The 19465-nt window shown below is 49.9% G+C and overlaps 2 protein-coding genes and 1 long non-coding RNA gene across 5 annotated transcripts in view; all 3 read right to left on the reverse strand.

Annotated features, from left to right (window-relative positions):
- Positions 1-2610: 2610 nt before the first annotated feature.
- On the reverse strand, positions 2611-13875 carry LOC111824320 (sialic acid-binding Ig-like lectin 14). 3 transcript variants are annotated; one of them, XM_023748160.1, is made up of 6 exons: positions 13747-13875; positions 13295-13666; positions 12803-13081; positions 12236-12371; positions 12030-12099; positions 2611-3733 (listed from the first exon to the last, which is right to left on the reverse strand). In XM_023748160.1, exons 1-5 carry the CDS (start codon positions 13781-13783, stop codon positions 12063-12065), a joined length of 861 nt encoding a protein of 286 aa, XP_023603928.1. In that variant the 5' UTR covers positions 13784-13875; the 3' UTR covers positions 2611-3733; positions 12030-12062. The 3 variants fall into 3 exon arrangements, 2 of the variants coding, with proteins under 2 accessions (XP_023603928.1, XP_023603927.1); XM_023748159.1 differs by lacking the exon at positions 2611-3733 and having other exon boundaries at positions 11466-12099; XR_002827396.1 differs by lacking the exon at positions 2611-3733 and having other exon boundaries at positions 12236-12367.
- The window catches only part of LOC102433554 (sialic acid-binding Ig-like lectin 14), a 17378-nt gene continuing 1532 nt past the window's right edge, over positions 3620-19465 (reverse strand). The window contains exons 4-5 of the mRNA XM_023748156.1: positions 3940-4075; positions 3620-3803 (exon numbers count right to left, since the gene is read on the reverse strand). Coding sequence (XP_023603924.1) covers positions 3620-3803; positions 3940-4075 — 320 coding nt within the window. The remainder of the gene's footprint in view (positions 3804-3939; positions 4076-19465) is intronic.
- On the reverse strand, positions 18622-19448 carry LOC111824321. The gene is made up of 2 exons (XR_002827397.1): positions 19392-19448; positions 18622-19255 (listed from the first exon to the last, which is right to left on the reverse strand). It is a non-coding gene; the product is annotated as an uncharacterized LOC111824321 (long non-coding RNA).

Consider the following 19465-nt stretch of genomic DNA (forward strand, 5'->3'; position numbering starts at 1 on the left):
TTTAATGACTTTGTTGGTCATTTGTACATCATCTTTGGAGAAATGTCTAGTCAAGGTTTAGCCCATTCTTCAATTGTGTTATTTGGGTGTGTTATGTTGTCTTGTATGCGTTTGTAATGTCTTTCTCTTCTCTTTTCTTTAGTTTTTGTTTGTTTCGTTAATCCTCACCCAAAGATATTTTTTTCATTGAATTTAGAGAGAGTGGAAGAGAGGGAAGGAAGTGGAGGGAGAGAGAGACTTCCAGCTTCCAGGTCTTGGAGCCATAAATCCCTGCTCTTTATAAGCCTCCAGTCCATGGTCTTTTGTTAAAATATCCGAAAAAGTCTAAGACATATGACCTTTTATTTCAAATATATTTTTGTTGATTTCAGAGAGGAAGGGAGAAGGAGAGGGAAATGGAAATATCAGTGATGAGAGAGAATTATTGATCTGCCTCCTCCTGCTGGCCCCACACTCAGGATGGATCCTGCAACCAGGAATGGAAGGTGATCTCATGGATCATAGGTTGACACTCAGCCACTGAGCCAGGCCAGCTGGCCATGACCTTTTTTAATGCTATTATCCATCAATGGACATTTGGGTTGCTGGCTGACACCTTTTGACTAATGTGAATAATGCTGCTGTAGATATAGGAGTGCAGGTATCTTTTTGAGGTCCTGCTTTCAGTTCTTTTGGATATACACTAAGTACCCAGATTATTATGACCATTCCATCAGTACAATGAAGTGAATTATTTATGCAAATAATAATAATAATAATAATAATAATAATAAAAAACCTTGAGAGTATTTGCTTAGGAAATTTTCAATATTCAGTATTTTTGTAAGTCTTAATGAAGTACTGATGGGGTGGTCATAATAATCTGGCCGGTCATAATAATCTGGCCACTCAGTGTATAACCTCAAGAGGGGATGTTACATGTCATGGTAGTTCTATTTTTAATTTTTGGAGGAACTGCCATATTGTGTCCATAGCCAGTACACCCTCTGACAATCCCACCAAATGTGCTGAACGGTTTCCATTTTGGAACACGCTCACCAACACTTGTTATTTTCTGTGGTTTCAATTCACAGTGGCCATCCTAAAGGGTGTGAGGTGATCTCTCATTATAGTTTTCATTTACGCATTCATTGGCTGATTGTTGTATGTGCCCCAACCAGGATGGAACCAGCAAACTGGGTGTATCAGGAAGTCACTCACCAACTGAGCCACCCAGCCAGGGCTTTCATTTGTAGTTCTGTCATCTTACTGATGTTGCGTCTCTCTTCATGACATAGTTGGCCATTTGTACATCATCTTTGGAGAAATGTCTATTCAAGGTTTTAGTCTTTTCTTCAATTGTGTTACTTGGGTTTCTTATGTTGTCTTGTGTGAGTTTGTAATACATGCTGGATATTAACTCCTGCACACATACAGTGTCTCTCCCATCCTGTAGGTGGCCTCTGGAGTCTAATGAGAGTGTCCTTTTGTGCTCAGGGTTTGAAGTTGGTACATCCCACTTGTCTATGTTTGCTTTCCTTGTCTGTGACTTTGATGGAAATATGCAGGAATTCGTTGCAGAATCCAACGTCACGGGCTTTCCCCCGATGTTTCCCTATAAGAGTTTTATGGTTGTCTGTATTAAATTTAGGTCTTTAATCTATTTTGAGTTAATTTCTGTGTAGAGGAAAGTGGTTCTGTGATGGAAACCTAGAACTGCATGGAAGAAACAAAACTGTGAGGGGTATTTTTCAAAATAGTCATTGTTTACCTGCAGTGTGTTCTCACAGTGGGGTCTAAACACACTGAGCTCACAGAAAGAGAGGAGAACGGTGATGCAGGGGCTGGGGGTGGGGAAATGGGGAGATGTTGGTCAAGGGTAACTTTCACCTACAAGATGAATAATTCCTGGGGATGTACTGGACAGCATGATGTCTATAATTAACAGGATTGTATTCTACCCCTGAAAGTTGTTATGGTTATACATCGTTCGTATTAAAATCATAACAAGGATAATTAGGAGAGTATGGAAATGTTATGCTTGCATGCATTCTGTTTAAAAAATATCTCGCCCTGACAGGTTTGGCTTAGTGGCTAGAGCGTCAGCCTGTGGACTGAAGAGTCCCAGGTTCGATTCCGGTCAAGGGCATGTACCTTGGTTGTGGGCTCATCCCCAGTGGGGGGTGTGCAGGAGGCAGCTGATCCATGTTTCTCTCACATCGATGTTTCTAACTCTCTATCCCTTCCCCTTCCTCTCTGTAAAAAATCAATAAAATATATTTTTTAAAAATATCTCAATAAATCTGGAAAAAAAATAATTGTTTACATCCAAGTAATTATTAATGTTCTATAAAGTTTATCAAATTGATAGATGTAAGATATATGATCGTAATAATACAAAATGGTGAGAGCAAGTGTCTTAAATATTGAATTTTTTATTATTCATTAATAGATATAGCCTGGCCCATGTGGCTCAGAAGTTGAGTGCCGGCCTATGGACCAGGAGGTCACAGTTCGATTCCCAGTCAGGCTATATGCCTGGGTTATGGGCTTCAACCCCAGTAGGGGATGTGGAGGAGGCATCCAGTCAATGATTCTCTCTCTCATTGATCTCTCTCTCTCTCTCTCTCTCTCTCTCTCTCTCTCTCTCTCTCCCTCTCTTTTCCTCTCAAAAATCAATAAAAATATTTCAAAGAATAAGAAGAGATATAAATACCAATTGAAGAATAATTACAAGGAATAAACAAAATCCCGTGCTTGCAAAAGGTTCAACAACTGCAACAACAAGAAGAGATCCAGATGTAATTGGACTCAAGAAACTCCCAGAGACACTAAAGAGTAAAATCAATTGTCATGTGACATCACAGAAACGTTCTCATTTATGATTAAATGCTGGGATGTGCTATGACAATAATTCTGAGGTTGGCGTCTATGCACAGGGAGAGGAGAGCTGCTCCTAACTCTACTGTGTATCAGCACCTACAGATGGGAGACCAGAAGCTCAGGTGGTGACCAGGTAACTTCAGGGCAAGCGGAGGATAAGGGGCCAACTTCGGTCCCTCTCTGGGCTGAGAATGGAGAGAGAGGAGCAGGGGGTGGGGGATGAGTGGGCAGAAGCAACAGAGAGAAAGAAAGAAGGGGGAGGGGAACAAGTCAAATGGGAGAAGCACAGGCAGAAACAAGGGGCCGTCAGTGGGTGTGTATTATTGTTTATTTCTGTATCTTATGTTTTGAGCCATTAAACAGATTGGAAGCCAAGGAGACACACAGCCTCCCAGGGCCCGCCCATTCTCAAAGACAACAAAGAATTTCAGATGCAAACCAACCCAACCTGAGCCCATATTCCCAGCCTCCCCACCTGCCCCAAATCACCCAGGACCTGGGACCAGACACATGGAGACCACGCCCACAGGCCCATCCCCCAGACTGACACACACCAGCTGGTCCTGAACTGCTCACCCTGCCCTGCCTTGCGTTTCCCATGGAAACCCCAACCAAGGCCTTCGGTAGGCTGCCCTGCACCTGCATCTGCTTCCTGAGGAAATCCGGGGCTTCCCGGGCACAGCGGGCCCTCCTCTCAGGAGGTGAAAGGAGTAAAAGTCTTCTCTCCATGGCACTGACTCCCCTTGTGGTCACTCCGTCACTTCCACACACTGAAACCCCACTGGCACATTGGAGGCAGGTGAGTCAAGAACTTCCAGGGAGATGGTGACATGGACGTCCCAGGACGGTCCCTGTAGCCTGGTGTCCACACCTCAGTCCATCTTGAGAGGAAGGGAGGATCCATCAGGAGCTCTGCCCTCCTGTTCCGGGGGCCTCCACACCTGCGGGGCCCACACAGGTGTCAGCTCAGAGACTCCGCCACTTTGGCTCTAACTCCAGGCAGAGCCGGACAGCTCGGCCCCACCTGCACCTCAGGGCCCATCCCTGACCTTCCCCGGGAGAGACAGGCCTGCTCACCTGGTGTAGTAGAGCCAGGTGAGGACGTAGGTGAGGAGGAAGCCAGCCCCCATGAGGGCCCCTCTGATCAGGGTGAGGACCAGGGGCCAGGAGCCCTGCTGCTCCTCAGTCACACATCTGCTGGAGTGCGGGCTGCCTGGGACGACAGAAGGGTGACATATTGTCCAGGACTCGGTCCACCCACAGCCCATCACCTGACCAGGCGGCCGCCCCACACCTGTCCTGCACCTCACTCTGCACAGAGAGGCTGAAGGAGACGTGCTGGGAGCCCTCTGGGTACTGAGCCTGGCAGGTGAACTCCCCTCCGCCTCCAGCCCCACATGGGGCAGCTCCAGGAGCCCTGGTGCTGAGGGCTGGAGGGGCTCAGGGCTTGTTCCTCCAGCACCAGCTCAGGTGACACCACCCACTCCCAGGACTCGGTCTCTCCTCTTCCCACCTCCTCCCAGACCCGCTGTCGGTTCTGTTCAGGCAGGAGAGGCAGGCCCTGTCCTAGCAATCCCCCCTGTCCCCACGCAGCCCCCACCCCCAGCCCCACCCTCTCTCTGACCCACTCCTTCCTCCGTGGCCTCTGCCCACAGCAGGCCCTGACTTGGCAGCAGCAGGACAGAGGCGCCCTGGGTCCCGTGCACATTCCAGGCCTCACAGCTGAGTCTGAGGTCAGGGCTGAGCCCCGTGAGGAGGCTCAGGGAGCTGTTGGTCCAGGGCCCCTCTGAGCTGGAGCTGACCACCTGGGACGCGTTGCCATGGTTCCCCTCCAGCAGCTCCGCCCCCAGCCGCCAGCGCAGGGAGGGGGCCGGCTGGGCCCTGGAGGAGCAGCTGCAGTGCAGACCCTGGTCCTCCCAGGAGCAGGAGGGTCCCAGCAGCTGCGGGGGATCTGTGGGGAGCGAGGAGAAGGGTCGGCGGTGCCTCTAATCTCCCCAGAACCCAGCTGTCCTGCCCCCCGGGGGTCTCCCCACTCACAGACCACGGAGAGGCTGAGAGAGACGCTGTGGGAGCCCAGCGGGTGCAGAGCTTGGCAGGTGAACTCTCCTTCCTGTGCAGGCCCCACGCGAGGCAGCTCCAGGATCGCGGTGCTGGAGATGGGGGTGGCGTTCAGGCCTGGGGACCCCCGGAACCAGCTCAGCTTGGCAGGGGGGTAGCTGTCAGCCTCACAGCGCAGCCTCAAATCCTCGCCTTTCAGGATGGTTAGGGATGTGTTTTGCAGATTCTCAAAGACTTTGGGGAGAACGGTTATGAGGAAGAGAGAGAGAGAGAGAGAGAGAGATGTGTGTGTGGAACCCAGATGCAGGCACCCACACACCAGAGGTTAGGGACTGGGGTGACGCCTTTCATCCTTGCCCTTCCCATGTCTCATCCCATTCAAACTCCTGCTCCCCCCTCTGCCCCACCAGGGCCCCGGGGCAGGTCCCAGCCCAGAGAGGAGGGGTTCTTTCCTACCTGTATCGTTTCTGAAGGAGAAGCCTATGGTGAGGTTCCCTGGGGCATCTGGGATAGAAAGACAGGGCCCCCCTTCAGATGGAAGTCACCCCAATCCCAGGAGGGGCGGTGGGAACTGGGAAGCGGGGAGAGCTGTCCTTCTGGCCCCTCCCCACCTACACACACATCCATGCATGAGTGTTCTCAGGTTAGCTCAGCCTCCAGCACACACACACACACACACACACACACACACACACGCACACACATAGGCCACCTCACTGCCCCCATAGATCCAACCCCCCCTCCAACACTCACAGGAGACATTGAGCCAGATGGTGGTCTGTGTGGTTCACTGGGTCCATTCCCGTTTCACCTGACAGGTGAGGCTGGTGCCATGGTCCCGGGGCCTCGGGGTGAAGGTGAGCACCGAGGAGCTGCGGTTCAGGGGGTCCAGCGAGTCCACAGCGGCTCCCGCCCAGGAGAAGGTGAAACGTTGTCCCCCTTCGCAGGCCCCTGGCAGGCTGCAGGCCAGCTGTGTGGGGCGGCCGGAATCCAGAGGCTCCCGTACACGGATGCGGGGTTTCTCTGTCAGGGCTGCAGGGGAGAAAGGCAGGTGCCTGGGCCCCAGGGGTGAGGACTCAGAGCGGGACCCTGAGAGAGGCCCTGCCTCGGGCTGAGCTCACCCAGGCCCTGTGTCTCTTCCCACCACCCAGGGCCCACAGCCTGGACAGGGAGTGTCCAGTGTCCATTTGCTGCTCTAAGACGGGGTCCCCTGTCCCTGATCCTCTCCGGGGCCCCTGCCGTACCTGTCACCTGCAAATCCAGCATCTTCTCTTGGTAACTAAATCCACCAGAATATCCTATCTCCACTCGGAGGAAGTAGCGTCCTGAGTCGCTCCTCCTGGCGTCTCTGATTTGCAGGGAACACTTGTTGGCTGTGGGGTCCGCGAGGAGGAAGCGGCCTTCAGTCTTTGTATTCTCTGATTTATCTGGGTTGCTGGAGGCCACAGGAGCATTACGGTTTGTGTTGTCCCCCTTCCGGTACCAGTAGGTGTAGAGTTCACTAGGGGAAGACCACGAACTCCACGGGTAGGAGAAGGAGCAGGGCACGTGGACACACAGACCCTCCTGCACTGTCACCGATTCCTGCACTTGGAGCTCATAGCCTGGCGGCTGCTGCAGGGACCCTGGGGGAGGGGGACACAGAGGCTCAGATGCAACCCCCGCACCTCCCACACTTGCCCAGCCCCCCCTCCCTCAGATACTCACCCCCCACAGCAGGGGCAGCAGCAGCAGGGGCACCATGTCTGCCTCTGGCAGGGCAGAGCGGGTCCAGGGCCCTGTGTCAGGGAGGGAAGTGCCCAGCTCTGGGGTGAGGCCTAGGACACCCCAACAGGAAGTCCTGGGGGAGAGACTGTGCCCAGGCTGGAAGGGGAACTTGGCCTCCACAGGAGTTGGGGGGTGGGGTGGCTGAGAAATCTTCCTGTCTCCCCTCCCCCACCCTCACCCTCCATGACCCTGCAGGTAAATATGCTGAGGACCCTAGGGGTTGAGTGGCTTGTCCAGATGTGAATCTGAAAGTGACCCCCTTACAGAGGATGTGTAAGTGGGGAGGGAAGTCGCCCAGGGACCAGCACACTCAGAGCTGGTCCTGGGGACTCGGGGAAAAGGATCACTTTAAACTTTTTTAGACCAAGTGGGAGGAAAAGAGAGGAATTTAGACCCAAGTCCAGTGGAGGGTGGAACCCAGGGTCAAAGCTGAGTGGTAAAGGCTTTGGCTCTGAGGGCTTCTTGGGGACGTGGGACGCACCTGTGTTAGCTCGAGGGTCTGAGTGTCTGAGGGACAGCGAGGGCACACAAGCCCCATCGGAAACGGACGCCCCATTTGGCGGGACCTCAGCACAGCAGCAACGCTGTCGCCTGAAAGTTCATGAAAATCCACCTTCCTGGCCCCTCATCTCTGGGTCCCTGTTCAGAGCCCCACCCAGGCTGATGGGAAGGGATCCCTTTCTGCTCCATCTGTGTCCCAGCCCGGGCATCACAAACCCTGACATTCCATTCCCGCTGCTGGAGCACATAGTGGGGCTTTTGTGTGCCTCGCTGCCCTTGACTGATGGAACCTCAAGGGCGGCACCAGTGAGCGCGGGGGGATGTCAAAGGCCTTCAGGGTAACCTCACAGTCAGCTAGGGATGCAGGAGGCTCCCCTGGAGGGATAGGGGGTGAGCTCAGCAAGCTCCACACCTAACGCAGCAGCACCGGGTCCGAGTCCAGCAAGGCAAGAGCAATAAGTAAAAGCTATGGAAATTCCAAAGAAAACCAAGCTGACTTTCTCCATCAAGGATTGTGTCTATATAGGTAAATCCACACGTACATACAGATACATGTAGGGGCTTGAGAAGAGAGTCAGCAAGGTTTCTAGAGACAAAATCACATTGCAAAACTCAAATGCATCCGTATAGCACAGTGATCAACGAAACACAGGATGGTATAAAAGATGTCATGGTCACATCAAAACTTATATCATTCCTGGAATATTCAGAGATGCACATCACAAAAATATACTATGCAATTCCTCAGGGGAGGAAATGATACATCTGTTTGGGAGGACATTACAGGTGGAAATAGATAGCCCTGGCCGGATGGCTCAGTTGGTGGAAGCATCCTCCCTACAGCACATAGGTTGCAGAGTCAATTCCGGTTCAGGGCACATACCTCAGTTTCCATACCAGCTCAGGGCAAGTATGGGAGGCAAACTATTTCTGTTTCTCTCTCACATTGATATCTCTCTCTCTCTCTCTCTCTCCAAGCCACAAAGTATAGACAGAAATGCAGAAGAGGAAATTTCCCCATAACCTGTGCCAGCAAGATGGGCCTCAGGGGCAGAGAAGGGGCCCGGCTGACTCACCTCAGAGCACAAGGCCCATCCTAAAGCAACCCACACGAAGGACTGAGGGAAGGAAGCAACCATTTCACATTCAAGAAGGCCACAGAATTCATCCCAGAGAGAGGAGTGTGTGTGTGTGTGTGTGTGTGTGTGTGTGTGTGTGTGTGTGATTTACAAATAAACTAATGACGAAACTTTTGTGGAGGTGAGACTCACATGACATAAAATCTAATGCTAGTTTTGGGTGTGTGACCTTTGGAGCTGCTTATCACTACACTTCCCCCATCACTCTCTGTACTCGGGCCTACTATGCTCCTTCCCCATACCTTCCTTGTCAGTAGGAATCTAATCTGTGGTTTTGAATATTAATGCCCTGATGCACCAAGCAAAACCCCCACAGGCCTAAGGAGATCTTTCATGGTTCTGTAGGATTGCTGATGTGGAGTCTGTTTTATATGACTTCGTTGGCCATTTGTACATCATCTTTGGAGAAATGTCTAGTCAAGGTTTAGCTCATTCTTCAATTGTGTTATTTGGGTTTTTATGTTGTCTTGTATGAATTTGTAATGTCTCTCTCTTTTCTTTTATCTTTTCTGTTTGTTTGTTTGTTTGTTTGTTTGTTTCCTTAATCCTCACCCAAAAATATTTTTTTCATTGAATTTAGAGAGAGTGATAGAGAGGGAGGGAGCGGGAGCGAGAGACTTCCAACTTCCAGGTCTTTGAGCAATAAATCCGTGCTATTTATAAACCACCAGTTTATGGTCTTTTGTTAAAATATCTGAAAAAGTCTAAGACATACGACCTTTTATTTCAAAAATATATTTTATAGATTTCAGAGGAAGGTAGAAGGATAGAGACATGGAAACATCAATGATGAGAGAGAATCATTGATCGGCCTCCTCCTGCGGACCTCATTCTTGGGATGGATCCTGCAGCCAGGAATGGCACTGTGCTCTCATGGTTCATAGGTTGACACTCAACCACTGAGGCACGCCAGCTGGCCATGACCTTTTCTAGTGTATTTATCCACCAATGGATATTTGGGTTGCTGACAGATGTTGAGTAATATGAATAATGCTGCTATAAATATGGGAATGTAGGTATCATTTTGAGGTCCTGCTTTCAGTGTTTTTGGGCATGTAACCTCAAGAGGGGTTGTTACATAATACGGTAATTCTATCTTTAATTTTTGGAGGAACTGCCATATTGTTTCCATAGCCGGCACACCCTCTTACAATCCCACCAAGTATGTGGAATGGTTCCCATTTTGGGACATGCTCACCAGCGCTTGTTATTTTCTGTGCTTTCATTCCTTAGTGGCCATCCTACAGGGTGTGAGGTGATCTCTCATTATAGTTTTGATTCATTGGTTGATTGTTGTATGTGCCCCAACCAGGATGGACATGGAAAACTGGGTGTATCAGAAAGACACTAACCAACTGAGCCACACAGGCAGGGCTTTCATGTGAAGTTCTGTAGGATTACTGATGTGGAGTCTCCCTTCATGACTTTGTTGGCCATTTGTACATCATCTAGTCAAGGTTTTAGCCATTTCTTCAATTGTGTTATTTGGGTTTCTTATGTTGTCTTGTGTGAGTTTGTAATACATGCTGGATATTAACTCCTTAACAGATACAGTTCCTCTCCCATCCTGTAGGTGGCCTCTGGAGTCTGGTGAGAGTGTCCTTTTGTGCTCAGGTTTTGAAGTTGGTACAGTCCCACTTGTCTATGTTTGCTTCCCTTGTCTGTGCTTTTGGTGTAAATACGCAGGAAATCATTGCAAAACCCAATGTCCTAGGTTTTCCCCCTATGTTTTCCTCGAAGAGTTCTAAATTATGGGTATTATATTTAGGTCTTTAATACATTTTTAGTTCATTTTTCATAGAGGAAAGTGATTATGTGATGGAAACCTAGAACTGAATGAGGGAAGCATAACTGTGAGGGTTATTTTTCAAAATAGTCATTGTTTACCTGCAGTGTGTTCTCACAGTGGAATCTAAAGAAGTTGGACTCACAGAAAGAGAGTAGAACGGTGATGCTGAGCTAGAGGTGAGGAAATGGGGAAATGTTGGTCTAGGATACAAACTTTCAGCTACAAGATGAATAATTCCTGGGGATGTACTGGACAGCATGATGACTACAATTAACAGGATTGTATTATATTCCTGAAAGTTTTTATGGTTATACATCATCAGTGTTATAACCATAAAAATGGTAATTACATGAGAGGATGGAGGTGTTGATGACCCTTATTGTGGTAATCACTTCACTATGTAGGTGCATCAAATATGCACATTGCATACCTTAAACTGCCATCCATTCTATATCAAAAATATCTCAGTTAATCTGGAAATAAAATAATTGTTTACATCCAAGTAATTATTAATGTTCTCTGAAGTTTATCAAATTTATAGCTGTAAGCTATATGCAATAACAATACAAAATGGAAAGAGTATAGGTGGATGTGTCTTAAATGTTGAAATTTGTTATTATTCAATGATAGATATAGTCCAGCCGGTATGGCTAAGGGATTGAACATTAATCTATGAACCAAGAGGTCAGGGTTTGACTCCTGGTCAGGGCACATGCCTGAGTGACAGGCTTCATCCCATTTGAGAACGTAGAAGAAACAGGCCATGAATGACTCTCGCAAAATTGATATTTCTATCGCTCTATCTCCTTCCAACTTCCTCTCAGAAATCAATACAAATATTTAAAAAAAATAAGAAGAGATAAATACCAATTTAAGAATAAGTACAAGGAATAAACAAAATCCCTTACTTGAAACAGGTCTAACAGCAGCAACAACAAAAAGAGAAGATCCAGATATAACTGGACTCAAGAAACTCCAACCGACACTAAATAGTAAAATCAATGGTAATGTGATATCACGGAAATGATCTCATTTATGATTAAATGCTGGGATGTGTTATAACAGTAATTCTGAGGTTGGCGTCTATGCACAGGGAGAGGAGAGCTGCTCCTAACTCTACTGTGTATCAGCACCTACAGATGGGAGACCAGAAGCTCAGGTGGTGACCAGGTAACTCCTGGGAAAGGGGAGGATAAGGTGCCAACTTCAGTCCGTCTCTGGGCCTGAGAATGGAGAGAGAGGAGGAGGGGGTGGGGGATGAGTGGGCAGAACCAACAGAGAGAGAGAAAGAGGCGGGAGGGGAACAAGTCAAATGGGAGAAGCACAGGCAGAAACAAGGGGGCCGTCAGTGGGTGTGTATTATTGTTTATTTCTGTATCTCAGGATGTTTTGAGCCATTAAGCAGATTGGAAGCCAAGGAGACACAGGGCCTCCCAGGGCCCGCCCATTCTCAGAGACAGCAAAGAATTTCAGATGCAAACCAACCCAACCTGAACCCGTATTCCCAGCCTCCCCACCTGCCCCAAATGACCCAGGACCTGGGACCAGACACATGGAGACCACGCCCACAGGCCCATCCCCCAGACTGACACACAGCAGCTGGTCCTGAACTGCTCACCCTGCCCTGCCTTGTGTTTCCCATGGGAAACCCAATCAAGGCCTTCGCTAGGCTGCTCTGCACCTGCATCTGCTTCCTGAGGAAATCCGGGGCTTCCCGGGCACAGCGGCCCCTCCTCTCAGGAGGTGAAAGGAGTAAAAGTCTTCTCTCCATGGCACTGACTCCCCTTGGTGTCACTCAGTCACATCCACACACTGAAACCCCAGGGGCACATTGGAGGCAGGTGAGTCAAGAGCTTCCAGGGAGAAGGTGACGTTGACGTCCCAGGATGGTCCCTCTCGCCTGGTGTCCACACCTCAGTCCCATCTTGAGAGGAAGGGAGGATCCATCAGGAGCTCTGCCTCCTGTTCCGGGGGCCTCCACACCTGCGGGGCCCACACAGGTGTCAGCTCAGAGACTCGGCCACTTTCGCTCTAACTCCAGGCAGAGCTGAACAGCTCGGCCCCACCTGGACCCCAGGGCCAATCCCTGACCTTCCCCGGGAGAGACAGGCCTGCTCACCTGGTGTAGTAGAGCCAGGTGAGGACGTAGGTGAGGAGGAAGCCAGCCCCCATGAGGGCCCCTCTGATCAGGGTGAAGACCAGGGGCCAGGAGCCCTGCTGCTCCTCAGTCACACATCTGCTGAAGGGCTGGCTGTCTGGGGATGACGGGAGAAGGGTGACGTGTTGTCCAGGTGTCAGTCCACCCACAGCCCAACACCTGACCAGGCGGCCGGCCCACACCATCCTGCACCTCACTCTGCACAGAGAGGCTGAAGGAGAGGAGCTGGGAGCCCAGCAGGTGAACTCCCCTCCACCTCCAGCCCCCACGTGGGGCATCTGAGATAGAAAGATAGGGCCCCACTTCAGATGGAAGTCACCCCAATCCCAAGGAGCACCAGTGGGAACCAGGAAGGTGGGAGAGCTGTTCTTCTGGCCCCTCCCCACCTACATGCAGATCCATGCCCGGGTGTTCTCAGGATAGCTCAGCCTCCTGCACACACACACACACACACACACACACACACACACACACACACGCACGCCACTCCCTTGCCCGCATGGACTCACCCACCCCTCCAACACTCACAGGACACATTGAGCCAAATGGTTCTCTGCGTGGACAACAAAGATCCTCGGACCTGAACCTGACAGGTGAGGTTGGTGTCATGGTCCTGGGGCCTCGGGGTGAAGGTGAGCACCGAGGAGCGGAGGGTCTGGGGGTCCAGCGAGTCCACAGCAGCTCCCTCCCAGGAGAAGGTGAGAGGTCGTCCCCCTTCACAGGCCCCTGGCAGGCTGCAGGCCAGCTGTGTGGGGCAGCCGGACTCCAGGGGCTCCCTCATCCGGATGTGGGGTTTCTCTGTCAGGGCTGCAGGGGAGAAAGGCAGGTGCCTGGGCTCCAGGGGTGGGGACTCAGAGCGGGACCCTGAGAGAGGCCCTGCCTCGGGCTGAGCTCACCCAGGCCCTGTGTCCCTTCCCACCACCCAGGGCCCACGGCCTGGACAGGGAGTGTCCAGTGTCCAGTTGCTCCTCTAAGATGGGGTCCCATGTCCCTGGGTCCCCTCCATGGCCCCTGCCTTACCTGTCACATGCAAATCCAGCATCTTATGTAAGTAACTATATCTCACAGAATTTCCTCTCTCCACTCGGAAGTAGTAGCGTCCTCTGTCACTCCACCTGGCGTCTCTGATTTGCAGGGAACAGTTGTTGGTTGTCGGGTCCGCGATGAGGAAGCGGCCTTTGGTCTCACTCTTCACTTCTTTATCTGGGCTGCTCGAGGCCACAGGATGGTTTATGTTGTCCTTGTACCGGTACCAGTAGGTGTAGACTTTGGTAGAGGAAGACCCCAAACTCCACGGGTAGAAGGAGCAGGGCACATGGACACACAGACCCTCCTGCACCGTCACCGATTCCTGCACTCGGAGCTCATAGCCTGGCGGCTGCTGCAGGGACCCTGGGGGAGGGGGACACAGAAACTCAGATGCAGCTCCTGCCCCTCCCCCACCGGCCGACCCCCCTCCCTCAGTCACTCACCCCCCCACAGCAGGGGCAGCAGCAGCAGGGGCACCATGTCTGCCTCTGGCAGGGCAGAGCGGATCCAGGTCCCTGTGTCAGGGAGGGAAGTGCCCAGCTCTGGGGTGGGGCCTAGGACACCCCAACAGGAAGTCCTGGGAGAGAGACTATGGCCAGGCTGGAAGGGGAACTTGGCCTGCACTGGAGTTGGGGGGTGAGGTGGTGGCTGAGAAATCTTTCTGTCTCTCCTCCCCCACCTGACCCTGCAGGTAAATGTACTGAGGCCCCTGAGGCGTGTCCAGATGTGAATCTGAAAGTGACCCACTTCCAGAGGAGGTTTAAGTGGAGAAGGAGGTCGCCCAGGGGCCAGCACACTCAGACCTGGTCCTGGTGACTCGGGCAGGGGGGGGCGGGGGGGGAGGAGGACCTGCCCTCCAGCTGGAACTGTCGAACATTCTTGAAAATGATCACTTTAATAGTTTTTTAGACCAAGTGCTGGCAAAAGAGAGAGGATTTTAGACCCAATTCAGTGGAGGGTGGTTGAACCCAGGGGCAAAGCTGAGTGGTAAAGGCCTTTGCTCTGAGGGCTTCTTGGGGACGTGGGACGCACCTGTGTTAGCTTCGAGTGTCTGAGTGTCTGAGGGACAGCGAGGGCGCACAAGCCCCATCAGAAACGGACGCCCCATTTGGCGGGACCTCAGCACAGCACCAGCGCTGCCCCCTGAAAGTTCATGAAAATCCACCTTCCTGGCCCCTCATCGCTGGGTCCCTGTTCAGAACCCCACCCAGGCTGATGGGAAGGGATCCCTTTCTGCTCCATCTGTGTCCCAACCCGGGCATCACAAACCCTGACATTCCATTCCCGCTGCTGGAGCACATAGTGGGGCCTCTGTGTGCCTCACTGGCCCTGGACTGATGGGATCTCAAGGGAGGAACCAGTGAGCGCGGGGGGATGTCAAAGGCCTTCAGGATAACATCACAGTCAGCTAGGGATGCAGGAGGCTCCCCTGGCGGGATAGGGGGTGAGCTCAGCAAGCTCCACACCTAACGCAGCAGCACCGGGTCCGAGTCCAGCAAGGGAAACACAATAAGTAAAAGCTATGGAAATTCAAAAGAAAACCAAGCTGCCTTTCTCCATCAAGGGTTGTGTCTATATAGGAAAATCCACACGTACATACAGATACATGTAGGGGCTTGAGAAGAGAGTCAGCAAGGTTTCTAGAGACAAAATCACATTGCAAAATTCAAATGCATTTCATAGCACAGTGACCAACAAAAAACAGGATGGTACAAAAGATGTCATGGACACATCAAAACTGACGATGTTCCTGGAATATTCAGAGATGCACATCACAAATATATACTATGCACTTCCTCAGAGGAGGAAATGATACATCTGCTTGGGAGGACATTACAGGTGGAAATAGATAGCTCTGTCCGGATGGCTCTTTTGGTGGAAGCATCGTCCCTACAGCACATTGGTGGCAAGTTCAATTCCGGGTCAGGACACATCCCTAGGTTTCCATACCAGCTCAGGGCAAGTATGGGAAGCAACCGGTTTATGTTTCTCTCTCCCTTTCTCTCTCTCCCTCCAAGCCACAGGGTATACACAGAAATGCAGAAGAGGAAATTTCCCCATATCCTGTGCCAGGCAAGATGGGCCTCAGGGACAGAGAAGGGGCCACGCTGACTCACCTCAGAGCACAAGGCCCATCCTAAAGCAACCCACACGAAAGAACTGGGGGAAGGAAGCAACCATTTTCACATTCAAGAGGGGCCACAGAATTCATCCCAGAGAGAGAACTCTGTGTGTGTTTGTGAGAGAGAGAGAGAGAGAGAGAGAGAGAGAGAGAGATTTCCAAATAAACTAATGATGAAACTTTTGTGTGGGTGAGACTCACATGACATAAAATTTCTAATGCTAGTTTTGGGTGTGTGACCTTTGGAGCTGTTTATCACTACACTTCCGCCATCACTTTCTGTACTGCGGGCCTACTATGCTCCTTCACCATACCTTCCTTGTCCGTGTAGGAATCTGATTTGGGGTTTTGAATATTAATGCCCTGATGCACCAAGCAAAACCCCTACAGGCCTAAGGAGTTCTTTTATGGTTCTGTAGGATTGCTGATGTTGCGTCTCTCTTCATGACTTTGTTGGCAATTTGTACATCATCTTTGGAGAAATGTCTGGTCAAGGTTTAGCCCATTCTTCAATTGTGTTATTTGGGTGTGTTATGTTGTCTTGTATGAGTTTGTAATGTCTCTCTCTTTTTTTATCTTTTTTGTTTGTTTGTTTCTGTAATCCTCACCCAAAGATACTTTTTTCACTGAATTTAGAGAGAGTGAAAGAGAGGGACTGAAGAGGGAGAGAGAGACTTCCAGCATCCAGGTCTTTGAGCAATAAATTCCTGCTACTTATAAACTACCAGTCTACGGTCTTTTGTTAAAACATCCAGAACAGTCTAAAACTTACAACTTCTTATTTCAAATATATTGTTATTGATTTCAGAGAGGAAGAGAGAAGGACAGGGAAATGGAAACATCAATGATGAGAGAGAATCACTGGTCGGCCACCTTCTGCATGCCCGACACTCAGGATGGATCCCACAACCAGGAATGGAACCGTGATCTCATGGTTCATAGGTCGACACTCAACCACTGAGGCACACTAGCTGGCCATGGCCTTTTCTAATGCATTAATCCACCAATGGATATTTGGGTTGCTGACAGATTTTGAGTAATATGAATAATGCTGCTATAGATATGGGAGTGCAGATATCTTTTGGAGGTCCTGTTTTCAGTTCTTTTGGACATATAACCTCAAGAGAGGATGGTCCATGATATGGTAATTCTATATTTAATATTTAGAGGAACTGCCATATTGTTTTCAACAGCGGGTACACCCTCTTACAATCCCACCAAATGTGCTGAATGGTTCCAATTTTGGCATCTGCTCACCAGCGCTTGTTATTTTCTGTGGTTTCATTTCTTAGTGTCCATCCTACAGGGTGTGAGGTGATCTCTCATTACAGGTTTTGATTCATGCCTTCCTTCGTTGATTGTTGTATGTGCCCCGACCAGGATGGAACCGGCAAACTGGGTGTATCAGGAAAACACTAACCAACTGAGCCACCCAGCCAGGGCTTTCATTTGTAGTTCTTTCGTTTTACTGATGTTGCGTCTCTCTTCATGACTTTGTTGGCCATTTGTACATCTTCCTTGGAGAAATATCTATTCAAGCTTTTAGCGTTTTCTTCAATTGTGTTATTTGGGTTTCTTATGTTGTCTTGTGTGAGTTTGTAATAGATGCTGGAGATTAACCCCTCACCAGATACAGTTCCTCTCCCATCCTGTAGGTGGCCTCTGGAGTCTGGTGAGAGTGTCCTCTTGTGTTCAGGTTTTGAAGTCCGTACAGTCCCACTTGTCTATGTTTGCTTTCCTTGTCTGTGCTTTTGATGTAAAACCCAATGTCACAGGCTTTCCCCCTATGTTATCCTCTAAGAGTTTTATACTTTTGTGGGTATTATATTTAGGTCTTTAATACATTTTGAGTCCATTTTTGCACAGAGGAAAGTGATTTTGTGATGGAAACCTAGAACTGCATGAAAGAAACATAACTCTGAGGGTAATTTTTTTTTCAAAATAGTCATTGTTTATCTGCAGTTTGTTCTCACGGTGGGATCTGAAGAAGCTGAACTCACAGAAATAGAGTAGAATGGAGATGCAGGGCTGGGGGTGAGGAAATGAGGAGATGTTCGTCAAGGATACAAACTTTCAGCTACAAGATGAACAATTCCTGGGGAGGTCTTGGACAGCATGATGACTACAATGAACAGGATTGTATTACATACATGAAAGTTGTTATGGTTATACATCATTCATAGTATAATCATAACAATGGTAATTACATGAGAGGATGAAAGTGTTAATGAACCTTATTGGGGTAATCACTTCACTATATAAGTGTATCAAATATGCACATTGCACACCTTACGCTTGCATGCATTCTGTTTAAAAAATATCTCTATAAAACTGGAAATAAAATAATTGTTTACATCTAAGTACTTATTAATGTTCTCTAAAGTTTATCAAATTGATAGATGTAAGATATATGAACGTAATAATGCCCAATGGTGAGAGATGTGTCTTAAATGTTGAATTTTTTTATTATTCATGAGTAGATATAGCCTGGCTGGTGTGGCTCAGGAGTTGAGTGTCAACCTGTAAGCCAGGAGATTACAGTTAGATTCCCAGTCAGGCCACTTGCCTGGGTTACCGGCTTCATCCCCAGGAGAGAATATGGAGGAGGCATCCAATCAATGATTCTCTCTCATCATTGATATTTCTATCGCTCTCTCTCCCTCCAACTTCCTCTCAGAAATCAATAAAAATATTTTTAAAAAATAAGAAGAGATATAAATACCAACTGAAGGATAATTACAAGGAATAAACAACATCCCTTATTTGCAACAGCTTCAACAACAGAAAGAGGAGATGGAGATGTCATTGGACTCAAGAAACTCCCACAGACACTGCAGAGTAAAATCGATGGTCATGTGACACCATATAAATGTTTTCATTTATGATTAAATGCTGGAATGTGTGATGACAATAATTCTGAGGTTGGCGTCTATGCACAGGGAGAGGAGAGCTGCTCCTAACTCTACTGTGTATCAGCACCTACAGACGGGAGACCAGAAGCTCAGGTGGTGACCAGGTAACTCCTGGGCAAGGGGAGGATAAGGTGCCAACTTCAGTCCAACTCTGAGCTGAGAATGGAGAGAGAGGAGCAGGGAGTGGGGGATGAGTGGGCAGAACCAACAGAGAGAAAGAAAGAGGGGGGAAGAGGGGACAAATCAAATGGGAGAAGCACAGGCAGAAACAAGGGGGCCGTCAGTGGGTGTGTATTATTGTTTATTTCTGTATCTCAGGATGTTTTGAGCCATTAAGCAGATTGGAAGCCAAGGAGACACAGGGCCTCCCAGGGCCCGCCCATTCTCAGAGACAGCAAAGAATTTCAGATGCAAACCAACCCAACCTGAACCCGTATTCCCAGCCTCCCCACCTGCCCCCAATCACCCAGCACCTGGGACCAGACACATGGAGACCACGCCCACAGGCCCATCCCCCAGACTGACACACACCAGCTGGTCCTGAACTGCTCACCCTGCCCTGCCTTGTGTTTCCCATGGGAAACCCAATGAAGGCCTTCGCTAGGCTGCTCTGCACCTGCATCTGCTTCCTGAGGAAATCCAGGGCTTCCCGGGCACAGCGGCCCCTCCTCTCAGGAGGTGAAAGGAGGAAAAGTCTTCTCTCCATGGCACTGACTCCCCTTGTGGTCACTCAGTCACTTCCACACACTGAAACCCCAGGGGCACATGGGAGGCAGGTGAGTCAAGAGCTTCCAGGGAGAAGGTGACATTGACGTCCCAGGACGGTCCCTCTCGCCTGGTGTCCACACCTCAGTCCCATCTTGAGAGGAAGGGAGGATCCATCAGGAGCTCTGCCTCCTGTTCCGGCGGCCTCCACACCTGCGGGGCCCACACAGGTGTCTGCTCAGAGACTCGGCCACTTTGGCTCTAACTCCAGGCAGAGCCGGACAGCTCGGCCCCACCTGGACCTCAGGGCCAATCCCTGACCTTCCCCGGGAGAGACAGGCCTGCTCACCTGGTGTAGTAGAGCCAGGTGAGGACGTAGGTGAGGAGGAAGCCAGCCCCCATGAGGCCCCTCTGATCAGGGTG

Source organism: Myotis lucifugus, unplaced genomic scaffold, assembly GCF_000147115.1.
Source record: "Myotis lucifugus unplaced genomic scaffold, Myoluc2.0 scaffold_1169, whole genome shotgun sequence".
Taxonomy (NCBI): Eukaryota; Metazoa; Chordata; class Mammalia; order Chiroptera; family Vespertilionidae; genus Myotis; species Myotis lucifugus.

Coding starts and splice junctions, on each gene's coding strand:
- LOC111824320 (XM_023748160.1), bottom strand. CDS start 13,783: ATGGTGCCCCTGCTGCTGCTGCCCCTGCTGTGGGGGG. Junction 13,667..13,746: donor GCTGCCCCTGCTGTGGGGGG/GTGAGTGACTGA, acceptor CCCCTCCCCCAG/GGTCCCTGCAGCAGCCGCCA. Junction 13,082..13,294: donor GCTGGATTTGCATGTGACAG/GTAAGGCAGGGG, acceptor TCTCCCCTGCAG/CCCTGACAGAGAAACCCCAC.